The 22574-nt window shown below is 42.5% G+C and overlaps 1 protein-coding gene across 26 annotated transcripts in view; it reads right to left on the bottom strand.

The window, feature by feature from the left end:
* CAST (calpastatin) overlaps positions 1–22574 on the bottom strand; it is a 113217-nt gene that overhangs the window by 8213 nt on the left and 82430 nt on the right. For 19 of the 26 annotated variants that reach the window (XM_057307234.1, XM_044383990.3, XM_044383991.3 and 16 more), the window contains 13 exons: positions 20158–20241; positions 19245–19292; positions 17999–18094; positions 16043–16138; positions 12646–12747; positions 11851–11934; positions 10461–10511; positions 10219–10290; positions 5745–5843; positions 4046–4153; positions 2508–2597; positions 1317–1361; positions 851–943 (listed from right to left, as the gene is read on the bottom strand). In XM_057307234.1, the coding sequence (XP_057163217.1) occupies positions 851–943; positions 1317–1361; positions 2508–2597; positions 4046–4153; positions 5745–5843; positions 10219–10290; positions 10461–10511; positions 11851–11934; positions 12646–12747; positions 16043–16138; positions 17999–18094; positions 19245–19292; positions 20158–20241 (1068 nt within the window). The remainder of the gene's footprint in view (positions 1–850; positions 944–1316; positions 1362–2507; positions 2598–4045; positions 4154–5744; positions 5844–10218; positions 10291–10460; positions 10512–11850; positions 11935–12645; positions 12748–16042; positions 16139–17998; positions 18095–19244; positions 19293–20157; positions 20242–22574) is intronic. The other 7 variants (XM_048220960.2, XM_026498582.4, XM_026498581.4 and 4 more) reach the window with 1 other exon arrangement.

Raw genomic sequence — 22574 nt, 5'->3', positions numbered from 1 at the left:
GAGGTGATCTAGAAATTAAATCACCCAACATGGGGAAGCCTGACAAGTCGGTGATTGGGAGAGGTGTTTAATAAGAGCAAAACAACAGCAAACAGATCTGCAGTATTAATTCTTCTGAAAGTGACGGTCAAGGGCTGAGGACACTCAATTCGCTTTTCTACTTAATTTATGTAAGAGTGTGGTTATAGGTAAAAGCCCACCCACCTGTTGTACCACCTGTTTTTTTTTTTTCATTCACCTTTAATCCCGTTTGAGCACCTGCTATGTCCCAGGAGCTGTGCTAATGCTGACCGCAGCTGCGGCGTACAGCGCACAGCTCCCTGGTGCACTACACAGATCAAGCGGAGCCCAGAGGGCAGGAGCGGCCTGGGCCTGGGCAGGGAGAAGCAGGAAGAGAAGTCCCCCTGAGGGAGGTGAGGACCTGGGCCCTGAGGGAGGGATGGGGGAATCAGCTAGGAGAGGAAACCCCAGAGGGCAAGAGCCGTGAGAAGGCGCTCTGTAGGTGGGGACTGCTCTCATTTAAATGAGCGGAGACAAAGTATTAGTGTCCACCACCGATAGCGTGGCCATCAGACATGATAGCTATGCAAATTACACAGCGACATGAAAACCACTGATGCAATAATATTATGTATTAATAGGGGCTGGAACTTACATATTTAAATTTATATATAAATGTATATTTATAAATATATATAAATTTAATGTATGGTTTACATAGTTGTGTAAAAAGATAAATATGCCCAATAATTATGGATTTTTTCAAGTTCTCTGTGGCATCATTCATTCCTTCTGTGGCCCACAGCTCCGTGTAGACCTCCAAAGTCCCTATGTATGAAGAAGTATATACCTCTGCGGCATTCTCGGAGGCCTCTGTGGGTGCAGGACAGCTGTCCAAATCGCCTGACAGGGCATCGATGGGGTCTTTTGCATCTTCAGGTTTCTGAGAGATTAACAGAAGTCACCCTCAGTGAAGGAGCACAAGGCAAAAATACCGTAAGGGACATTTTCCCACATTATAAAAAGAGGGGATCCTGCTGACATTCTTTTCCTAAATTAGAACATGAAAATCCTTACAGCTTTACTTTCTTCCCTTTTATACAAACTTGCTTAGTATTCAGAGCCTCACTTGTTCGATCTGAAAAATGGGTCTAAATGAGGGCTAAAGCGAGAAATCACACACACCCACTCATCTTCGCATCATACCAACCACAAGGCAGCCATTCAATAAACTTCAGATTTCTAAAAAGCAAAATAAAGTTCAGCTAGAATGAAAAAAACCTTTGTTTATGAGAACACGCTGCTATGGTTTTTACCTTGGAGTCCTTGGGTTTCTTTGCAGGTGGCTTTGCTGGTTCGCCCTTAAAAACAAGGCAGGTTATTAGTTAAACCTAGATCTTTGTAAAGGTTTCCTGAGGTGTTGTAATTGTAGACTCTATGATCTGAGGCCAAGCCTGAGATGCACAGCAAACCTCCTGCCATCACGTGTTAAAAATTCAACTTAGAATATTACAAAAAGTAACTTGTGTGTTCCTGTCTTATTTATAAAAGCTATCCTACGTTGGAAGGATGTGAGGGGCTGGCATGGCGTACAGTTTATTTTTCTTTTCAGGACTACAAGTATAACTCATCAGGGCCTTTACCCATCTGCACAGGCAAGGACATTAAAGAATCCCTTTCCCCCGGAATACAAGCAGGTCGGGTAGCCCTATCACAGCACGGAGGCTTCTAGCAGGATGCAGAACTGCCATCTTCAGGAATACAGAATGCAAGCAAGGAGAATTGATTTCTCTAAGAGACACCGAAGTCAGAGACACTTCAAGTCAGGGAGCCCTCAACCCCACCAAATGAATCAGTACAGAAGGGGGCGGCTCTAATTTAGGCTTCCTTGTTGCTCTCTCAACGGGCCTGGAAAGGGTTATTTATCATCTCACTGACTTGCAACAAGGAGCCAAAAGGGATGGGCACAGGCCCAGCTGACCTAAGGAAAACTGGTTTCATTTAGAAACAGCCGAGTATATTTAGATCTAGCAAGAGGACTTGGGACTGGGAATATGGTTTTGCCTGTCTCTACTCAGAATAGTGCTGCTGGGGGTACAGAGGAATAAAGGAAGACCCCAAGTTGCACAGGGGCCTTATCTGCCCTATGAATTAGTCCAGTACCAGCTCCTTTGTCTGCTTCAGGCAGGATTACAACTATCTTTTTATAGACATTTCTTGCAAAGACAGTTCCTCTGTGCACATGCCTTGGAAGCTTACGCGCCAGTGAGTGACCGAACGCTGTTCAACTCTGTGCACGCCGCAGCGCCCAGGATAGTGGACATCAAATGATATGGGCTCAAATATTCAGAATCCTAGACAACCTGCTCAGGAGAGACATTAGTAGCACTCCTTCCTGTGACAGTTTTATGCCACTGTGCAAGTGCAGCCCCTCGTCACTGCAGGGGAGATCTGAATGTAAGCAGCTTTGTGCTATGTACCCACCCTCGACCTCTGCTCTCACTTACCTCCTCATTATCCAGGAGATGTCTGTACTCAGGGGGGATGGTGTCATCTCTTTCTCCCAGCTTGTCTCTGTGTTCGGCTTTAGCTCTTTCCTGTAAACACCGAATGGACAGAATATCGGCTCCTTCACTTAGACAATACTTGGTAAAATAGAGCGTTCAGGGGCGCCTGGGTGGCGCAGTCGTTAAGCTTCTGCCTTTGGCTCAGGGCGTGATCCCGGAGTTCTGGGATCGAGCCCCACATCAGGCTCCTCTGCTGGGAGCCTGCTTCTTCCTCTCCCACCCCCCCCCCCCCCCGCCTGTGTTCCCTCTCTCGCCGGCTGTCTCTATCAAATAAATAAATAAAATCTTTAAAAAAAAAATGCAACATTCGACCTTCATTCTACTTTCCTGAGACAGTCTTTTATTCTCTAACAATAAAACGGATCACTTCAACTGACAGTGACTTGATGAAAAAAGAGGGAATCTAGGTGCTTCCACACGTGTGGATTTCTACCTGTATTTTAAGATAAATGAAATCTTTATCCTTAGAAACCATGGAACGAGAGAAAACCCAAGGGTATAAACTATCTTTTGTCTTTATGTGTTTCACTTCTTAAATAAAAAGATCAAGTCCCTGTCCTTTGATATTTAGAGCGGAACTACGTACAACGTCGATGTGGAAGAGCAACCCCGAAGGACCAGCGTGCAGCCGGCCTGCATGAGTGTGCTGACGGCTCGAGTCGCGGGGGAGGAAGCAGCTGCTACACCTCCCCGTGTCCTCACCTCACGGGACACGTCTGTCACGGAGTCGGTGACATTCACTCCCCAGCCCCCCTGGAGGGAGGGGGGAACAGGCTGTATTTTTCTGCATCATTTCATTTCTCAAATACAGGTCAAGTTCACATCTATGGTCCTATAACAGAATGAAGACCTAAGGATCCTCTGAAATGCCCTGGGACATGGATCTGGCTGGTCCCTTAGTTCTAGGTTCCGAGCTAAACAGATCACGTAGTGCTGGAGACTGCCGGCGCGGATAAGCGCTTGCTGACGTGCCCGCAGGCGTGCGCGGCTGACCGTGTGTGCCTTGCGGACACGCCTCTGCTCAGTGCTGACTCCCGCCCAACGCTTCACTGAGGGGTTTGTCTGCAGAGTTATGACGGCTCAGGAGGCTCCTACGGGGACCTCTGCCCCTACATGCACAGAATACGTCACCCTCAAGAATGTGGGTCATATATATGATAGATCCTTATTACCAGATAAAACCAAGAAAAGTTAATGGGGGAAGAGAATGTAAGAAAAGCAGAGCTGTACTTTTCCATCAAAACTGAGTCTGGTCTCAAACAGGACATCTGCCTGAGCGTGCACTAGAACAGTCCTCATTAAGGCCAGAAGTTCAACAGACTACAGAGGAGGAAAAAAAAACTCCAAAGCTAGAAGTGCTTTTTTTTTTAATGTGCAAAGTAGGATACCCTATGCTATAAAAACCTTAAATTTCATATATGTATATATATTTCATATATTTCATATATATATATATATTATTATTATTTTTTTTTTACCTTGACCTTATCCTCTATTGGTTTGTTGTCATCTGGATCAGGCTGCCTCTGTCCTAGACTGTCAGAAAGTTGATCCAAGGCATCGTCCAGTTCTTTGTCGTCACTCTGCTGAAAAGTCAATCGGAATTAGTCACTGGTTAGCCAAATCAGGTCCTCTTGGAATGCAGCCCTGACAAGGCCACTAAGAGTTCCATAAACTCGAGAGATTTTCACCTGGGAGACAGGCAGGCCCTTGGGTGGCGTTCCTTCTCTTCCCTGTCCACACTTCCATGGGCCTGTCTCCCCTACCTTACCCCCGGATGCTTCTCTCTCCTAAAATAGAAACAAAATAGGCCCTTCCAGAAAACGGGGGATTCCTGGCCCGACGTGTTGGAAAATGTGCCTTCCTTTAGTGTATCCGACACTCCTGGTGACGGTCCGATGTCCCAGGAAAGAAAACACATGAATTATGATAGCTTATTTTCTGATTCCCACATGTATGCATTTAAGTAAAGATTTACAAAGAGTTTGAGTGATGTCTTCATACAAAATATTAACCGAAACTAGACTTTCTGATGGGAAACGGGATGGGAAAGGTGTCATCCTAAAACACACTTGTGAAAGGCATACGGGCTCAGGGCAGAGCCCTCGCGTGAGTCTTAAAAACTGAAGGGTAAACGGCAGCCTGGGTCATGAATGATTCTCCCTTTCTGTGCACGGCCACTTCCGTCCCTGTGGGCAGACAGACACAGACATGGCATCTTCCCGGTTTTAAGTGCTTCGTGGAAGCCCAGGATTAGAGCTGATCTGGATGGAGCTACCCACGGCTGAGTCTGGGCTTTGTCATTTGGGCCTCTGGATATTTTCAGATGGTCCTAAGGCTGACCCAACAGGATGAAAATTCGCTCAGGATCTCAGACTACAGCACGAAATCAGCTTTGAGGCTACATCAAAAGGAAAGGAAGCATAGCTGACTCCACTAAAGTACTTCATCTCCGTCTAGCAAATGAGCCACTCGTTCCCCTCCAAAGACAGAGGGGGATCTGGTTTAGGGCGATCTCTTTGATGTGGTGTGGTCTCCTCGCCTCGATCATGTATCATTTGGTACGGTGCAGAAAATTAATCAAGGAAGTCTGGAAAAGCTTTGGTCCCACAGTCTTGCCTCAGAACATGTAAATAATTAAAACAGTACTGATGCTGAGGTTTTTGTATTGCTACCATGAAAATGACAAACTTTTCCTGGTATGAATGGGAGAAAAACTGCTCTGACATGACCTATTTGAATTTTTACGACAAGGAGCTCAAACACTGAACAATTCCATAAAATAAACTTGAGATTCAATAACAGGCAGTATTTATAGCATGTGTCAGGAAAAATATAAAGGAGGAGAAAATAATCAGGAAAGCTAAAGAGTTTGTCGAATCTAGTAATTCGAATATATACACAAGGCACCCTCCTGCTCTTTCAATTCTAGGAAAGCAGCAGTAACAGCAAGCTCCCGGACTACGTGCGAAGCACTTCGTAAACAGTGTCATTTAATTACTCCAGATGCTCTGTCATTTCCCCAAATCGCCAGTCTTCACTCTCCTAAACCCGAAGGTGCTTTATCTTCCGAACGGTTTTGTGTATTTTCATTTACTCTAAGGCAAGGGCCCTATTTTCTTGTTGCTGAATCTTCTTTTAGCTGCTGTAAAAGCCTATTTCTAAGCTGCTGCTTACCGCACTGCCAGGGGGTGGGCCGGCAGAGTGCGTGGCCGGAGCTGGGGTCTGCGAAACCACTTCGGAGATGACAGCGGAGAGCTTAGCGTCTTCAAATTCCTTTTGTTAAAAAGAAAAAAAAGAAATATATATATACATACACACACACAATTACATTTTCCATACACGTGTCAGTAATATGTTGCATACAAAACTATGCCTGCAGTGCCGTCACTTACTTTTTTTTTTTTTTTTTTAAAGATTTTAAGGAATCTCTACACCCAACGTGGGGCCTGAACTCACAACCTCAAGATCAAGAGTCACAGCTCCACCGACTGAGCCAGCCAGGCGCCCTTTAAATACAATTTTAATACACTTTTATTACTGTTTATTCTCTTCATCTGCATGGGTGCAAAGTAACACGTCATCTTAAAAGCAATTCTGACTCTACTTCTTCCTCCAGAGTTGCAGTTCCCACCATCTCCTAATTCCTCCTGATATTATGCCAAGTGTTCAAAAATTGAATGACTTAGAGTTGCATGGTCTGGTTACAAATTTTCGGGGTACATTTAGGTTGTTTGCAGTTTTTCAGCTTTCGTCTTTATAATGAGTTGCTCTGTGTAAGTTCTAGACTGGTTCTTTTTATGGTGTTGACTCTATCTTGCCAAATTGCCCTCCCTCTCCAGAGCTGCTAGAAATTCATACTGTGAAAAGCAATGAATGAGCATGCTTGCTTTCTGCGGCCTCCCTAGCCTCAATTAGATGTTTGTTACATATTTTTAATTCTGATACAAGGTGTATAATGATGTCCCAGTGTTGCTTTATACCTGGTATATGCCGTGTGGTTTCAGTGTTATTTTTTCTTAATGTTAAATAGTATATTATTTCAGAATCTTGCTGAAATAATGATGTATTCGCCTTTAAAAAATATACTAAATCTTTTATGTTCGTTTCTCAATTTTTTCCGTTCATCTATACCTTTGCATTTGGAATCAGAATTGAATTTATTATTATCATATAAATCAAACCATATGTTTAGTTGAGTTCATCTCTCCTAAAAATACTGAAAATGCTTTTCAGTATTTTTTCAGGTTTTTATGCATTTGCTTTAGCTTTTCGAACATACTTTAGAATAATTCTGAGTTATATAAATTGCTACTTTAAGTTAAAAAATTGGCTTATAGGGGCGCCTGGGCAGCGCAGTTGTTAAGCGTCTGCCTTCGGCTCAGGGCATGATCCCAGCATTCCGGGATCGAGTCCCACATCAGGCTCCTCTGCTATGAGCCTGCTTCTTCCTCTCCCACTCCCCCTGCTTGTGTTCCCTCTCTCGCTGGCTGTCTCTCTGTCAAATAAATAAATAAAATCTTTAAAACAAAAATTGGCTTATAAAATGACCGTAGAGATTTGTCATGATTCTTTTAAGACACGGAGTCAAACTATCTTAGATATTTTAATTTCTTCACGTTCTCATTTTACTGTTCATCTACTGCTCTTTTCTTTAATGTCTGACGTGTCACACTGTGTTTTCCTATCTGTTACTGATGTCCACAGCATGCACAATCTATCTATGAATGTGGTATCTACAACTAGGGATATCTACAAATGCACAAATATTCCTTTTTCATACTTGTCATTTCTTTTTCATGTGTTGTTATTGATTCTTTATACACCATTAAGCAGAAACGACAGTAAATCAACTTCTTATACTTTGTTTCTAAAGGAAATGCCTCTGGCTTAATTCTGAATATTTGATTCTTGAAGTTAAATAGATACTCTTTAATACATTAAGGGATTGTCTACTTTTTAAAGGTTTTTATTTAAAATATGAATGCATGGGAAATTTGAAATACATCTTTTATATGGACATAACTGATTGTTCCTCTTTGATACACTACTATGCTATATGGATTTCCCCAACATTAAATAAATCTTGAATTTCTGACGGCAGTAAATAATTACTTTAATAATTCTATATTGTTTGTTAAAAATTATACATGTACAGATTTAAGTGACTTTAGTTAATAATGCTATATTAGTCGAGTTTTAAGATTAAGACCATCATTATTTGTAGAAGCAACTACGTAGGCCATGTTTTTGAGAACATATTTATGTCACACGGGACTATCTGGTGTTAAACATTTACAAGTCAATTTTAAACTTCTCTTGGAAGCAAACTTTGAGAATAGTTTTAATCTCTTCAGTTTTTCTTTTGCATAGGTGCTATGAATTTTGTATTTTATATTTTGTTTAAAAAAAGTATTGCACTTTTTAATAATTTAGTGGTTTTTAATAATTTTTAATAGTGGTTTTTAATAATTTAGTTGCTATCTTGTACTACTTAGATCTCATTTTAAAATTAAGTTTTGGGGACACCTGGGTGGCTCAGTCGGTTAAGCATCTGCCTTCGGCTCAGGTCATGATCCCAGGGTCCTGGGACTGAGTGCCCCATCGGGCTCCTTGCTCAGCGGGCAGCCTGTTTCTCCCTCTGCCAGCACCCATCCCCCCTTTGGCAAATAAATAAATAAAATCTTCTAAAAAATTACTAAAAGTAAGTTTTATTGGTAAGATTCCTACTATTTCTGCCAATGTTTTATAAAACATTGATTAATAACCAACTTGATTCTTACACTCATTTATGTTCTCGTTTTAAAATCTAATCACATTTTATTTGTAAACTTTTTTTTCTCTTTTACAGCTGTTGGTATCTTATAAAACTTTAGTTATTTCAAATCAAGCAACCGTGGGACAGTTTAGTCTCAGGCTGTGATTGTCATCTCCTACTATAGTTGACTGCTACTTTCCTTTGGGTGGTTACTTTATAATAGCTTATTTAAATGTAAAATAATAACTTATTTATAATAGTTTTATAATAGCCTAAATTTGAAATTCAAAATCCGATAAACCTTTGGTTAATCAGATTTCTCTTCTCCTCCATTATTGACGAAGGGATTTATGATAACGTATCTCATGAATACTGCTTTGGCTGCTTATCAACGATTTTGATTTGCAAATGTCTTATACTTGATTTTTTTAAGTCTCTTCAGAATTTCCATTTGAGAGAGAGAGCGAGTGAGCACAAGTAGGGGAGCAGCAGTGGGAGAGGGAGAAGCAGGCTCCCAGCTGAGCAGGGCGACCAACACAGGGACCCTGGGATCAGGACCTGAGCAGAAGGCAGACGCTTATCTGGCTGAGCCACTCAGGTGCCCCTAAATTTCTCCTTTTAAATAGAATTTCTATTTTATTGTTATCAAAGAACATGGAATGCACAGCAGACACTCCTTTATATTTGTATATTAATAACGAGTCAGAATATGATACTTTCCTCCAAAGTTCTTGACACTTTCCCCCAAATAATTTTCTACTTTGACCTTTTGACTTACCATAACTGGTTATTTCTACTTCGTTCATGACAGATGCTAATAATTTTTCCCTTTGCTAGATTATTTTTCCAATATTATAATTTTTTTTAAAAAAGGGTTATTTTATCTCTAGTCATTTCACTGCTATACATCTTCTTGGGTATCAATTCACTGTCACATTTTCTTTGAATTTTAAAAAGAAAAACCCTAACTATTATAGTAATAATACAGACAGTATGAGGAAAGGAATGAAGGCATTGGCTCCCCCTAACTTGGTGGTTTGCATCACTATAACAATATGACTCCACATTCCTGGGATACCGCTCACTTTCTAGTCTTCCCTAAATCAGGACTCCGGAGCCTCTCTTTACTGTAATCTGTTTGTATGAAGGAGGAAGAGGGGAAGGTCATAGAATGGGGTGACTCGTACTGCCTGGCATGGTGCTTTCATAGGCGTCCGGTGAGGACCACACACTGGTTAGTAATCCCTTCTTTGAAGGGTTTATTGCTTCATCAAGTCCAAAAACTGAGCAACTCCAAGGAATCATTATTTCTTCTAATTGCTACTCATTCTGTTTCTCGACTGATATATTGTCTATGCGATAACCAGATCCCACAAAAAAAGGTCTGGAATTATACAAGTTTGGGCGCTCCAACAGACTTACAATACATCTGCGTATAAATAAAACTTTAAAAATCCTATAGAAGAGGAACATGTATCATTACCCAACATTTCCTGAAATTTCTAGTAACAAAATTCCCTTTGAGGAATTATCTGTTCTACATAGGCTTAAGTCTTCCTAGGAGGCAATTATGGATAAACTGTAGAAATATCAACAACAGGTAAAGTTACTTGAGAGGTACTTTTGGGTAAATTCAGTTTTATATTCTCTTTTCCTAAGTATACTTGATGAAGAGTACATGCTCACTGGTTCAGTTAGTTACACTGTGGCAAATATCCACCAGGCTGGAACAGTAATTCATGATAGAACACACATCTCACGGCCACAATGGGGTGAAGGCCTTTAATTTTGTGACTATTTCCTCAGCTCCAAGGTCAGATTCTCAATCACTAGTTTCCATTTATTTCTGCCACCCTACAAGTAAGAAAATAAAACCAGGAGTTTCAGACTTACAAGAGATGCAGAGTTTGGGGAACCAGCGAAGTCCTTAGACAAAGCATCAAGGAGGAAGTCTTCACTCATGGGCTGTAAGAACCAGGAAATGTATCAACAAATGCCCTCTCACCTGTTTCCTCTTCAAAGGATGTCACTATTTATGGCTGATGGGCTCATTGAAAAGAAAGCCATGCCCTTCCAGAATTAACAATCAGGGCCAAGTAAGAAAGATACGCTTAGAGAAAACTGGCTTTGCTTACTGGAAGCGATTCCTTGGACATTTTTGTCAGGAGTGGTTTTCCATCTTTATCCTGTTTGGGAGAGAAAAACACGGCACGGATTCATTTCACTGGACTTATCCTGGGGGATTTATCCCAAGTACGAACCCCTGTAAACATCGTAAGGCGTCTACAGGTTATATCTGACAACGTACATTATAAATCAGAGTCGTCATTTCAGGAACAAGATTCTCTCACCAGGGACTAGGCTCTAACTAGTGCACGCCCACCAGCAGCTCACACGTACCAGGCATTCCCTAGGCACGGGGCTACAAAACAAACCGCGTGGCCTGTGACCTCAGAAGCCCACACACTAGTGCAGCAGAAACACAGGTGAGCAGCTGAAGTACGACGACACGAGGTACTGTGTCACGGCGCTCACAGGACACGCTGGGAGCACAGGGATGCACCCCTCACCTGCGTGGGGAATGGGCTTTGCCGGAGTGCCGGAAAACTGGTCAATTGCACAGGCAGGCCATTCAACTGCTATGCACTGATTCCGTGCGACAGCCTGTAGTAAGCCCTGGGGCTATTACAGAAACTGGGATAGACCAAATCCTTGCCCTCAGGGGCTCATCCTTAGGCTCAGATGATGCCCAGGCTGAGATGACTCTGAGCGCCACTTCCGAGAAGCGGGACCAAGTCGTGAAAGCATCTGAAGATTTTTAGTAAAGGAAAATTTATAAATGAGTGGTAAATCGCGTGGATCCACATATGCACGAGTAACTCGGCGCAAGGCTGCATCTCTGGGTAGCTGTATATAAACGCATATGAATCGATTCACATTTAGTTGATTACGCTCCTAAGTAGCCACATCTTATGAACATGACGGACATGGGTTCTGCTCCCGTGTGTGTCCCTGACCAAGTGATCGTACTTCAACTACAAATACATAGCGGAGCCTCCCCGACTGTGTCGCGTGTTCTGTACGACCTGTACTTTCAAAATGAAGGAAACAGAATCATCATTCTACTTAATGTTAAACAGGCTTTCTTACTTTTTCAATGTGTATCTAAGAGTTGCAAATTTTTCTGCCTAGGGAATAATTACTCCTCATTTTACTTTTCCTGGTTACGTAAAGGTTTTCTAAGTTTGTCTTTGTTTCTGGTATTGTAACAAACCATGTATTAAATGGGAAAAAATTAGGCAGCTTAGGCATTAGATTTTTTTCACTTCAGGGAGGAGTGAAAGGTCACTGAGGAATATTTTAGCCTCATTCCTGGTATCCAACAGAGTATTAGCAAACTCTTTGGCATTTGAAACATTAAAAACAATCTCTCTATATTCCAGGTCCGTTTCCATATCCCTGCTTTATGCTTATAAAATTCAGTATTAATTAAAAGAAAATAGAAAAACACCCAAGGATGTTTACCTTGACCTCTTCTAATCTATAATCAGGAGGAATTGTTTCTTCTTTTTCACCAAGTTTTTCACGATCCTCTTCTTTGGCTTTCTCCTGCATAGAAATTATACCATTTTCATGATTAATACATCTCCATAAAGGGGTGCCTGGGTGGCACAGCGGTTAAGCGTCTGCCTTCGGCTCAGGGCGTGATCCCGGCGATCTGGGATCGAGCCCCACATCAGGCTCCTCCGCTATGAGCCTGCTTCTTCCTCTCCCACTCCCCCTGCCTGTGTTCCCTCTCTCGCTGGCTGTCTCTATCTCTGTCGAATAAATAAATAAAAAATCTTAAAAAAAAAAAAAAACATCTCCATAAAGTGGATGCCTAAGTGGCTCCACGGCAGTGAGGTAAGTAACCCCACCGTAGGCCAGAACACACACACGGCCCAGTGTGCAGAGTTCCCACAGCAACCTCAGCTTTCTCAGCCTCCCCCACTTCCGCCGCCTCAGATGCCGCCGCCACGGCCCCGCTGGGCTGAAGGGCGATGCCGAGGAGGGCGGGCAGCTGCCACTTCCCTCAGGACTCCTGGGCAGTGGCAATGCACACGACCCAGGTGAGACTCAGAGAATGGGAGTACGCTATCTGTCCGCTGCTATCGCGAAGCACGGACGCTCACTCAGGTTTAGATTATCAAACAGGGATGCTCCCTAAGAGACAAAGCCAGCGGGTCCCGCGTTGTGGGAAACATATATATGACTAGCTTCCTTGGGGAGTGAAGACCATCAGTGACAGCTCCTTTCTAGAAGTGACGGAGCTGCTGTTACCTTCACTTTATCGGCCACGGGCTTTCCGTCTTCTGGATCGGCTTCCTTCTTCCCCAGGCTGCCAGCCAAGGCTTCTACCGCATCATCTGGCCCCATGGCTTTCTAAAAGACATCCGTGGATACGCTGAGTGGGTGGTTGATCATTGCTTTTCAAAGAGACTACATCAAACGATTCAGAAGGGCATATCCTTATTTCAGGTCTCGATGAGAAGTACATGTCATCTTTTAATAATTTAATTACCGACTGAATTAGAATCCATGTTTCAGAAACCTAAAATGTTAAAAATTAGACCAGGTTTCCTATGTTAAGCAGTAAGTGGTTGTAACATGTATTGACACTGAGCCACTTGCATCATCTAATGCAGTGTTAGTTTGAAAATAAGACAATGGAATGGGTACTCCTCAGAGAAGCAGAAAGCCAGAAAGAAGTGATCTTTATGGTGAACATCCTAGAGATGGCACAGGAAAGACGTTCAGAAAGTCCTATGAGAGGACATTGTTCCCAACGCCCTGTGCAATCAGCCTGGCCCTCCTGGAGGTGGTGGCTTAGGCAGAGTCTCTGCGGAGACACACCAGCTCGCGCTCTTTACGTGGCTTCTACTGTTCAAGGTGGACTCATGCTGATTCAGGTCACCGCCTGTGGCCGACTGACCTGAGTGCCACCATGGGAATGGTCGGTCTACTTGGGGTCCCACTGTTCAAAAGGGAATGTGCTCCTGCATGATGCAGTGAGCTCCAGCCATGCTCATTTTTAAAATGAAACTGGGTGAAGACAACATGAATGACAAAAAGGGGCTAAAAGATTGGACGAGGGCTAAAAGATGGGACTTGATCTGACTTCTTCCAAACCCCAGGTCATGATCCATCCATTAATGGTTCATAAAATCAATTCAATAGTTCATGAGCAGGTCTTTTTTTTTTTTTTTTGATGAAAGAATAGAAAATAGAATGCATCATACACAACAAGGATAAGTACTATTCATTAAACTTATTTCTATTGTATAGATACTGGGTTGAAATATCAATGAATTTCTTATTGCTCTTTTGGTCAAAAGTATGAAAGCTTCTGAATTAAAAAGTCTCAAAGTTTATTCCTATAAAATTCTATGACCTCACACAGAGTACATATTTGAATATTAGCATAAAAGTGTCTTTCTGTTTATATGCCTCAACCACAAATGTAAGAAAGAAAAAGTTTTCCTGCTTAGCTGCACTGCAGAAGAGATCACCAATGAGAAAATGGAACCTGAGTGGAAGGTGATTTGTCGCCCTCTAGTGGTTGGACGCTGCATAGATTTTATTCCCAGGAGCGACAAAAATCCCTATTTATCTAACCTGTTTGGGATTCTATCTAAAATGCAAGATGCGCAGTGACCAACCAAGCAATCGGAATTGCTAGCTTGATCTAAGACACGTGCTCACACTTGAGTTCGGTTTTCTCCACTCTCTGCTGTAGAATCTTTGGAAACTACTACTTCCTGTTAAGCCTGCTCCCCTTGGCTTAAGAAATAAACCAAACGGAGGTAGCCAAGCTAGGAGACACAGTACTCTTAAGAATGAAGCAATCTAGAAATAGGACTAAGGGCTGAAACTTCCATTTCTGTAGTATTTCATGTTGTCAAATTCGCAACTAGAACTCAGGGTTCTGGATTTCCTCAATACACTTTCTTTTTATACAAATGAGAACCACACAGGGTACACATTCATCTCCTTCCTCTGCTCTTTGTTTCCTTTTGCTCACTAATCCTCAAGCTCTTCTTGGGTTCTCTGACCTTTGTCACACTTCGTGGCTATTCATTCTGGTGCCCACGGCTGTCATAATTCCAGAAATTCCAACTAACTTCGGCGACGGTAATCTCAGCAACCATGGTCACCAGAGCTGATGGAGCAGACGCCCAGAAGGGATGGTCAGAGAATGGAAAAACAGAGCCCTTTTCTGTGCACTAAACATCCAGTGCTCAATGCCCTGTAGTCAGGGTCCAGAGGGAAAAGAAGGCACCCTTGAAGGCCCTGGCTGGCACCTGGGGCACAGGAGGTGGACGACACATGTTTAGGTCACAGAGTTCTGCTCTGGAATGCTGGCTATTGTCTTTGTGATTCCACTCACCACCTCTGTTCTTACTTCCCTCACTGTCTCGTCCCACATTCTCTCCTCCTCTCCTAGTCTTGACCACCGTGGCCTGTGGCTTCGTTCCCACAATGCAAAGTTCTGGAGTGTAAGGCAGGAGGGAAACCCTGGCCTTTGAGGGGATTTTCCCTTGGCACCAAGAATGTCCCTGGCAGGAAGCAGCCACTTCAGGGCACCCAGGGCACACATCCCACAATCTCTTCACCCCCTTTTCTCGAACAACTAAATGCACTAAACCCAACCAAGTACACCAAGCACTTTACACCTCTGTGCTGGCCTGTCCTTGGCTCGCTGTTCTCCCCAGGAAACCAGTGCTATTCCAGCTTCTCAGTGTGATCATGGCCCCCCCGCCGTGAGTATTTCCTAATTCCTCCTGGGGGCCAGTCCCTTCGCCCAAGCTCCCCCTGCCCTTTTCCATCTGAGAAAGATCAAAATGTATGGTAAAAAGCTTGCTGTCTGGCCCCATCCACACTAGATGCTAAAGTTACTAAGAGCAGGAGCCTTGTTTCTATCCCCGAGGCTCTCAACAGTTAAGTGGATTGCTCAAGGTCAGCTCAAAGCTTCGTTTCCCTCGTCCAGGACAGAGCGATGACCAGAACAGGGCTCATCATATCCTTGTGGAAGTTTAATAAGAAGATACTGTCAAGCACGTGCAGCAAGTTAACTCTTCAGAGTGTAGATTCACTAAGTCTGGAGTCCTAGAGCCCAGCTCCACCAGCTGGTACCGAGCCGGCTTCTACCCGCTAACACAAAACCCACCGAACTCAAAACGAAAGAGCAACGACCTGATCACCATACTTCATACAAGAGTTAGGACGGGAGAGAGGCAAGTCAAAGAGGAAATGGAAAGGAACTGAGTGGATCTCCCTTCCCGCGGGAGTGGGGAGAAGTCACGATGATACGGGTGCAGATGACGCCACTAGGAGAGTCCACGAAAGAGATGAGGCTATGTGTGGAACTCCAGAGAGGCGCGAAGGATGGTGGAAAGTGAAAAAGCAGCATTAAGCATTATCCCCAACAGCGGAGGAAGCAGAAAGCCTTTCAGGAGGTGAACGAAAAACAGAGCGTGCGGCAGGTTAATGAAAACTTTAAATCTCGCCTGACTTTGTAGCAAACCCCGAAGCCACAGGAACAGCAGGCTCTGCGGCTCTGAAAGATTTTCTCATTTTGTTAGAATCAAGTCATCTGCTGGTAACACCCAGCAGCAAGTGCATGCGAGGAGGGACGGCACGCTCTCAAGACAACGCTCCACGTCCAGAGACCACTCACCAAGGTGGGTGGCTTGGGTGGCGCCGACTGTATACTACACATGGAAGTCCGAGGCACGGCCTCGCTCACGGGGGTCAGGGCAGCGGCCTGAGATTCCTGCGGAGAGAAGTCAGTACGATGAAGGGTTTCGAGGAACACCTCGTTAGTGAGACTGAACAACGGACAAACAATACAGCCTCCTATGTTATATGCTGCGAGCACGATTTTCTTAAACGCTGAAGGACTGCTGACGAGTGAACAAATCCAGGCATGTTAAAACTCGTCTCCCATTATTTCAACTTGGTTTTACCTCTTACCTTAGGTAGGTTACTTAACCTCTCTGAGACTCAGTTTCCACATCTGTAAAATGAGAACAAGGATAGTACCTACATCTCAAGGGTCAACATGAGGCTTTCAATGAGATAAAACATGTCCAGTGCTTTGCATACTATCTGGGAACACTGTGAGCTCAATACAATTAGCAACTATTATTACTCATATTATTTTCACATAATATATAACAATGTGCCAATTATATAATGCAATGTTTCATATGAATGCACCATTTTTATATATTTAGGAGCACCTTATCAATTGCAAATAGGTATGTACAGAGGGAAGAAAGTAATACCACCCCAGGGGTTCTCCAAGTATGATTCCCGGACCAGCAGCAATCAGGGAACTTGTCACAAATGCAAATTCTTAGGCCCCCACCCCAACTACTATGGAAATTCTGGAGGTGGGACCCAGCAATGTGTTTTAACAAACCCTCAGGTGATCTTGGTACTAACATTTGAGAACCACTGTGCTGTCTTATCACAAGAGTAAAATTTCAAACACACTGGTTTTAATCCATCCAGACACCTACGAACCCTTACCCTACCCAAGGTGCTCAGTAGACGATCATTACTAGGGTACTGTCTCTTCTCTCAAGGAGAGAACTTAGAACTATGTATACATGTCAGAAGTGAAGACCAAGACAGCTAAAACCTTACTTGTGATAAATATCTTAACAGGGACATAGAAAGAACAGAGCTGGGTATGTTGTATTCTGTTTAAGAAGGTTTGGAAGAGTGGTAAGGTTTGGGGAGGGAAAAGCAGGAGACAAAGGCTATATTTTAGCAGAGCTTTAAAGGCATACTGACATTCTGTGTAATCGCGAATTAGGAAGGAAGGTTATTCCACAAGAAAGGACCACATGAGAAAAGCCAAGGACTCACACACACAAGCACTTATTATCACAGTTTAGTAAGGGGAGGACACACCTTGATAGGGAGGGAAGCTGGGGCCAGAACACATTGGCTGGGACTTCTATTTTGTGGGCAATGGGGAGCTCCTGAGGATTGGAGCAGGGGAATGATGTGGCTACCAACATGCTTGCCCGGGAAGCACTAAGTCCAGTGGACACATGGGAGGGGCTGAAATGAGACTGAGGACAGAGGCCTCTGCCACCATGAGGTGAGTTGCTGATGACAACTTGAACTAGGTCCGTTTCAGAAGGAGGAACAGAAAGAAAAGCATGGATGTGAATGCTTTCCTGAAGGAATACTTATAGGACTTCAATTATAAAAATATCAGGGTCGGTTTGGGAAAAGAAAGCACATCTAGAAAAAGTCAAGATGAAAACTGCCTGTAGGGACACCTGGGTGGCTCAGTCAGTTAGGCGTCTGCCTTCAGCTCAAGTCACGATCCCAGGGTCCTGGGATCGAGTCCCACATCAGGCTCCCTGCTCAGTCGGGAGCCTGCTTCTCGCTTTGCCTGCCTCTCTCCCTGCTTGTGCTTTCTCTCTCTCTCCCTCTCTCTGACCAATAAATAAATAAAATCTTTTAAAAAAAAAGAAAACTGCCTATAAAAAAGATGGCACAAATGGTCTCTATCAACTCCTTCATGCTAAAATAATTTTGGCCCTCACATTTTTAAGATTACAAATATTTTACAAAACCACAGAATTAGAGACTTGTATTTTTAGAAACATACTTCTGTTTTTTCAGATGGCTTAGTTTGTTTTTCTTTACTTTTCGGCTGGTTAAAGTCTTCTGAAAGTTCATCGATGAGTTCTGATTCACTCAGGGGCTGTAATATAAGAAACACTACATTAGGAAGGGACTATTTTTTTTGTTAGAAACAAGATTTTCATAAAGACTTTTTTTTGTTAACACATATTAGGCCACATTTTAGGATCTAAAACCAAAATGTATATTGGGGATATTTTTTAATTTACGAATCTAAGATAAATGTCATGCAACAACTGAGGAATACTGGATGCCTGAGTACCACAGAAACGTTCATGGTTCATTTAGTCAGAAGTTTTCCTGATCCTTCAATTTCCGAAGGATTTTGTTCACATAAAACTGCCTATTCTTTCCAATGAAGATCTGTATAAGTGTCTTTCTTAGGTGATTGGGATTTTTTTTTTTTTTTTTTTTTTTTTTTTTTTACTATTTCCTAATGACTTCCTTCTAAATAGCTCAGGAAACACAGATCATATATTCCTTTCCTAAGACTATGTGGGATTTGGGCAGGAAGGTTCTCCTGTCCCTAGCTCTTCAGATGAAATTCACTTAGAGCATGTGGAAATTTTGACTAATACCGTATCTAGAACAGAACTGCATGTGATTCTAGAAGCTGTGCCTCTGTGTTGGACAGCCTGAGTTCGGGTCCTGGCTTTGCTCTTCTCTAGCTGTGTAACCTTGGGCTAGTCACATAACCTCTCTGGCTCTGTTTCCTCACATGTAAAATGAGAATGATAAGAGCGCCCTCTTTGCTCAGTGAGGCCCCAACAATGCAACACATGGTAGGCATCCGGTGCAGTGTCAGGCACATAACCAGTGACCAATAATTGTTGCTGCTTATTATATCCTAACAGGCAACGATACGGCTTGAGCCCAACTTAAGGAAAGGCAGTGCAGAATCATTAGAGGAACTGATGTCACGATGCCAACCAAACTCTGAAGTGTGAACTATCTGGGGCCCTCTTGACATCAGCTCCTCAGGAATGTCACCCAGAAACCCATAACACTCTAATGATCACTCATGAGGGAATTATCATTAAAATATGTGAAAAGGAATCAGGCATATGAGCCAAGAGTCGCTACCACAAGTTCCCCTTTCTTCAATACTAGGTGGGCATTCAAGTGTCCACAGTGAAATCCTGTCAAAATTATCTCAACTTATACTTTACAGTTCTTTTATTCTTTAATTACCAGAAGAATCGTTTCCTAACCTTGGATTTTTCTTCATGCTCTGGCAATAGTGGTTTTCCATCTTTATCCTGAAAATAAAATAGAAAATTCGCTGAAACTGAAACAGAACATTTTGCTTTCATGGTCCATTAAGTGTGTTTTAGGGAAGGAAAGGAGAGGAGAGATTGTGGGGGTTTTTTCTTCTTTAATTTGAGTGATTTGTTTTTGAGTGAATTTCTTATATTTGAGTGAAAAATTTTTCAGGGTTCTTTTTTTTCTTACCAAGGATCAGAATAAAGAACTGAACTATTAAAAAAAAAAAATTAGTCTCTGTTCTCCAACGCAGGGTGAAGAGGTAGATCTCATTCCTACAATTCTGTTTTCATTTCTGGAGATGAGGTTTCATAACCCAGAATATTTCTACAACTGAGAAACTTCCCATATATAAGCACGTATGAGAACTAAAACATTTTTCCATCATGTACTTGTATGTATTTTTTCAAAGATAAATTACAAATATAACTACAGGAGTTTGTCCACCACCTTAACCCAAAACCAACAACAATAAAACCACCTTAACTGAGGATAACTGGTCAGTAGTCATATATGTATGTCTACCCCTTAGAAGATCTATGCTGCTTTTACCCACACAGCAGTTACAGAAAAAAATTATTCCCAAATTGTCCCTTGTGCTTTAAGGTTAAGGACCTATGTCATGCAACATTAAAAGCGGTAACGTGTAAATTAGTGGAAATTTTAATGACCACATGGTTACCCCTTAGGAAATGATCCCTTAACTAACTTTAGAAAGCAGAAAAGAAAGGGTTCAGGGTTTTCCATTAGTGTATGAACTGGGACAGATATGTCCCTAAGCATCACGGGGACAGACCCAACAAAACATGATGTGAAGGCAAGAGGAGGGTATTCTGGTAGGCACCGCGGCTAACGACGTACCGTGGCTGGTTTTAATCTGTACTCTGATGGCACGGTTTCCTCATCTTCACCACACTTCTTCAGTTTCTCCTCCTTGGCTTTTGCCTGATCAAAGTGGAGTGGGAAATAAAACCCAGAACAGTTTGGGAATGCAGATAAGAGGGTATCTATCACTTTACGTACTTCATGAGTGGGGTAGCGAACGATTCCAGCGTGTCTATGTGCCTTGTAGACTGCAGAGCACAAGACCGTGCGAAGTGCTGGCTGTGAGGAAGGCTGCGTTAAGTGACGGAGAAACAAACCACACGCCCAGGAATCCCGGAGAGGTGTCCCTACCCTGCTCTCGGCTGCTCCCTGACCTTGGGAAGCCACTCAGTTTTTCTTCAGCTGTAACATGGGGCTACTGATAACTTTTATCTAGTAAGGATCGCTACGGAAAAGCAAAGAAAATATCCTTCGAGACAGTTAAGCACAGTACGGAAGTTAGTTGTCATTACTTTAATAGCCTTCATCTGTCTTACTGAGCGAGGCGGTTACCGAGGGGGAGACAACAACTAGTTCTCGTGAGCCTTAACCACAGTTCAGAAATGGGAGAAGCATCTCATCACAAATCATCGTAGATCCATGGATAATTCATTTTGCCTCTTTTGAAAGGACTCCCTTTTTAAAAATTTCTTTAAGTCCAGTGTAATTAACATACAGGGTTACAGTAGTTTCACGCGTACAATACAGTGATTCAACAATTCCAGACGCTACTCGGTGCTCATCGTGATACGTGTGCTCTTAACCCCTCACCTACTTCCCATCCCCCACCCATCCCCCCTCTGGTAACCATCAGTTTGTTCTCTACAGGTAAAGAACCTGCTTCTTGGTTTGTCGCTCTTTCTCTTTTTGTTTGCTTCCTTGTTTTGTTTCTTATATTCCACATGAGAGAAATCATAGGGTATTTGTCTTTCTCTGAGTGACTTATTTCCCTAAGGTTTATACTCTCTGGCTCTACCCGTGTTGTTGCAAATGGCAAGACTTCATTCTCTTTAATGGCTGAGTAATACTGCATTGTACATATATGACTCATCTTCTCTGTCCATTCCTCTAGTGATGGACACTTGGGCTGCTTCCGTAATTTGGGTATTATAAATAATGCTGCAATAAAAAAGGACTCCCTTCAATAACACTGGGACTTTACGGGATTACTGGACCATGAAAAAAAAAAACCAACTGCATTAAGAGATGAAACTGTACTTCCATAGATTACTGGCTTCTAGGATTAACATTTGCATTTTAAACTAATGGTGACTGATGGGAAGTTCCAGGATATGTAGTAACTGGTACCTATATGAGGCAAGGATTTAAATCACAAAACAAGGAGCTCCTGGGCACAAAGGAGAATATCAGTTAGCAAATTCCAGCTCAACCCACCTCTCCATCTACACTTCGACCTAAGATTGTAGTTCTCCATTGAATGATTAGTTGACTAATTTAAAAAATATTAAGCACTTGTAGTGAGCCGAGCATTCTTCTAGGCTTTAGAATTACGGTTTTATTGTTCTATAAATTAACAATTCTCATTAAGGGATGAAAGGTTTGGGTTTTGTTTTTTTTAATATTTTTAATTATATTCTACTGCAGCGCATGGAGGAAGTCCTATTTCGTGGTGGTACTCCCCAACTCAAGAGCTTGGTGAGGTTTCCACCTAAAAAACAGCCTTCATGAAAGTCAAGGGTCACCTGTGAAGGACTGTCTTCTCCAGGCTTGTGAACAATGAAGATCCCGTACACAGTGAGAGCCTTTCTATTCCTGTTCGATCTTTATATTCTTTAAATGCCTGCACTGTAGGCATGTCTACTGACTGGAAAGCACCAGACTAGGTCCTACACACAGAAGTGGGAAAGATGAATCAGGTATCATCACAGAATATTTTACATTATGATATAAGAATGAGTAGTAGGCATGGACGTCTTCCCTGAAGCATGACGCAGTCTTTCCGCGGAGACCCCTCTAGTATGGAATGTACTGCAGTGGCTCCGGACTCCTACGTTCAACTTTAGGAGGCTTATCAAAACATCCGACTATCCAGAAGGTAACACATTCAGCACCAGGCACTAAAAATTCAGCTTAAGAATCCAGAGGACTGGAAGATCTTAGGAACTATTTACACTTTGTACATAATTAAAAAGGAAAACCAGTGGAAAACAGCAGAAGAGAAAGTGGAAACTAGTATAAAGAGTAAAAAGAACAGTTCTTTCTGTTAAAATTTTAGGAGTTGACTGCTGTGGAGGTTTTCCAGAGGAAATCTAGTACATTTATACACATCCCAAAACGATTTACCCTCGTTTTTTAAGATATCATTTTTATGTAATATTTTTTATTTCTACAGATCTGATTTTGGTCACTCTAAGACTCTGTCTTGAGATTTCTGTTTATACCTTTCCACCCTA

The sequence above is a fragment of the Ursus arctos genome, unplaced genomic scaffold, assembly GCF_023065955.2.
Source record: "Ursus arctos isolate Adak ecotype North America unplaced genomic scaffold, UrsArc2.0 scaffold_5, whole genome shotgun sequence".
NCBI lineage: Eukaryota > Metazoa > Chordata > Mammalia > Carnivora > Ursidae > Ursus > Ursus arctos.
Note: the sequence above shows the minus strand (reverse complement) of the source record. Positions and strands in the feature narration are given on the sequence as shown.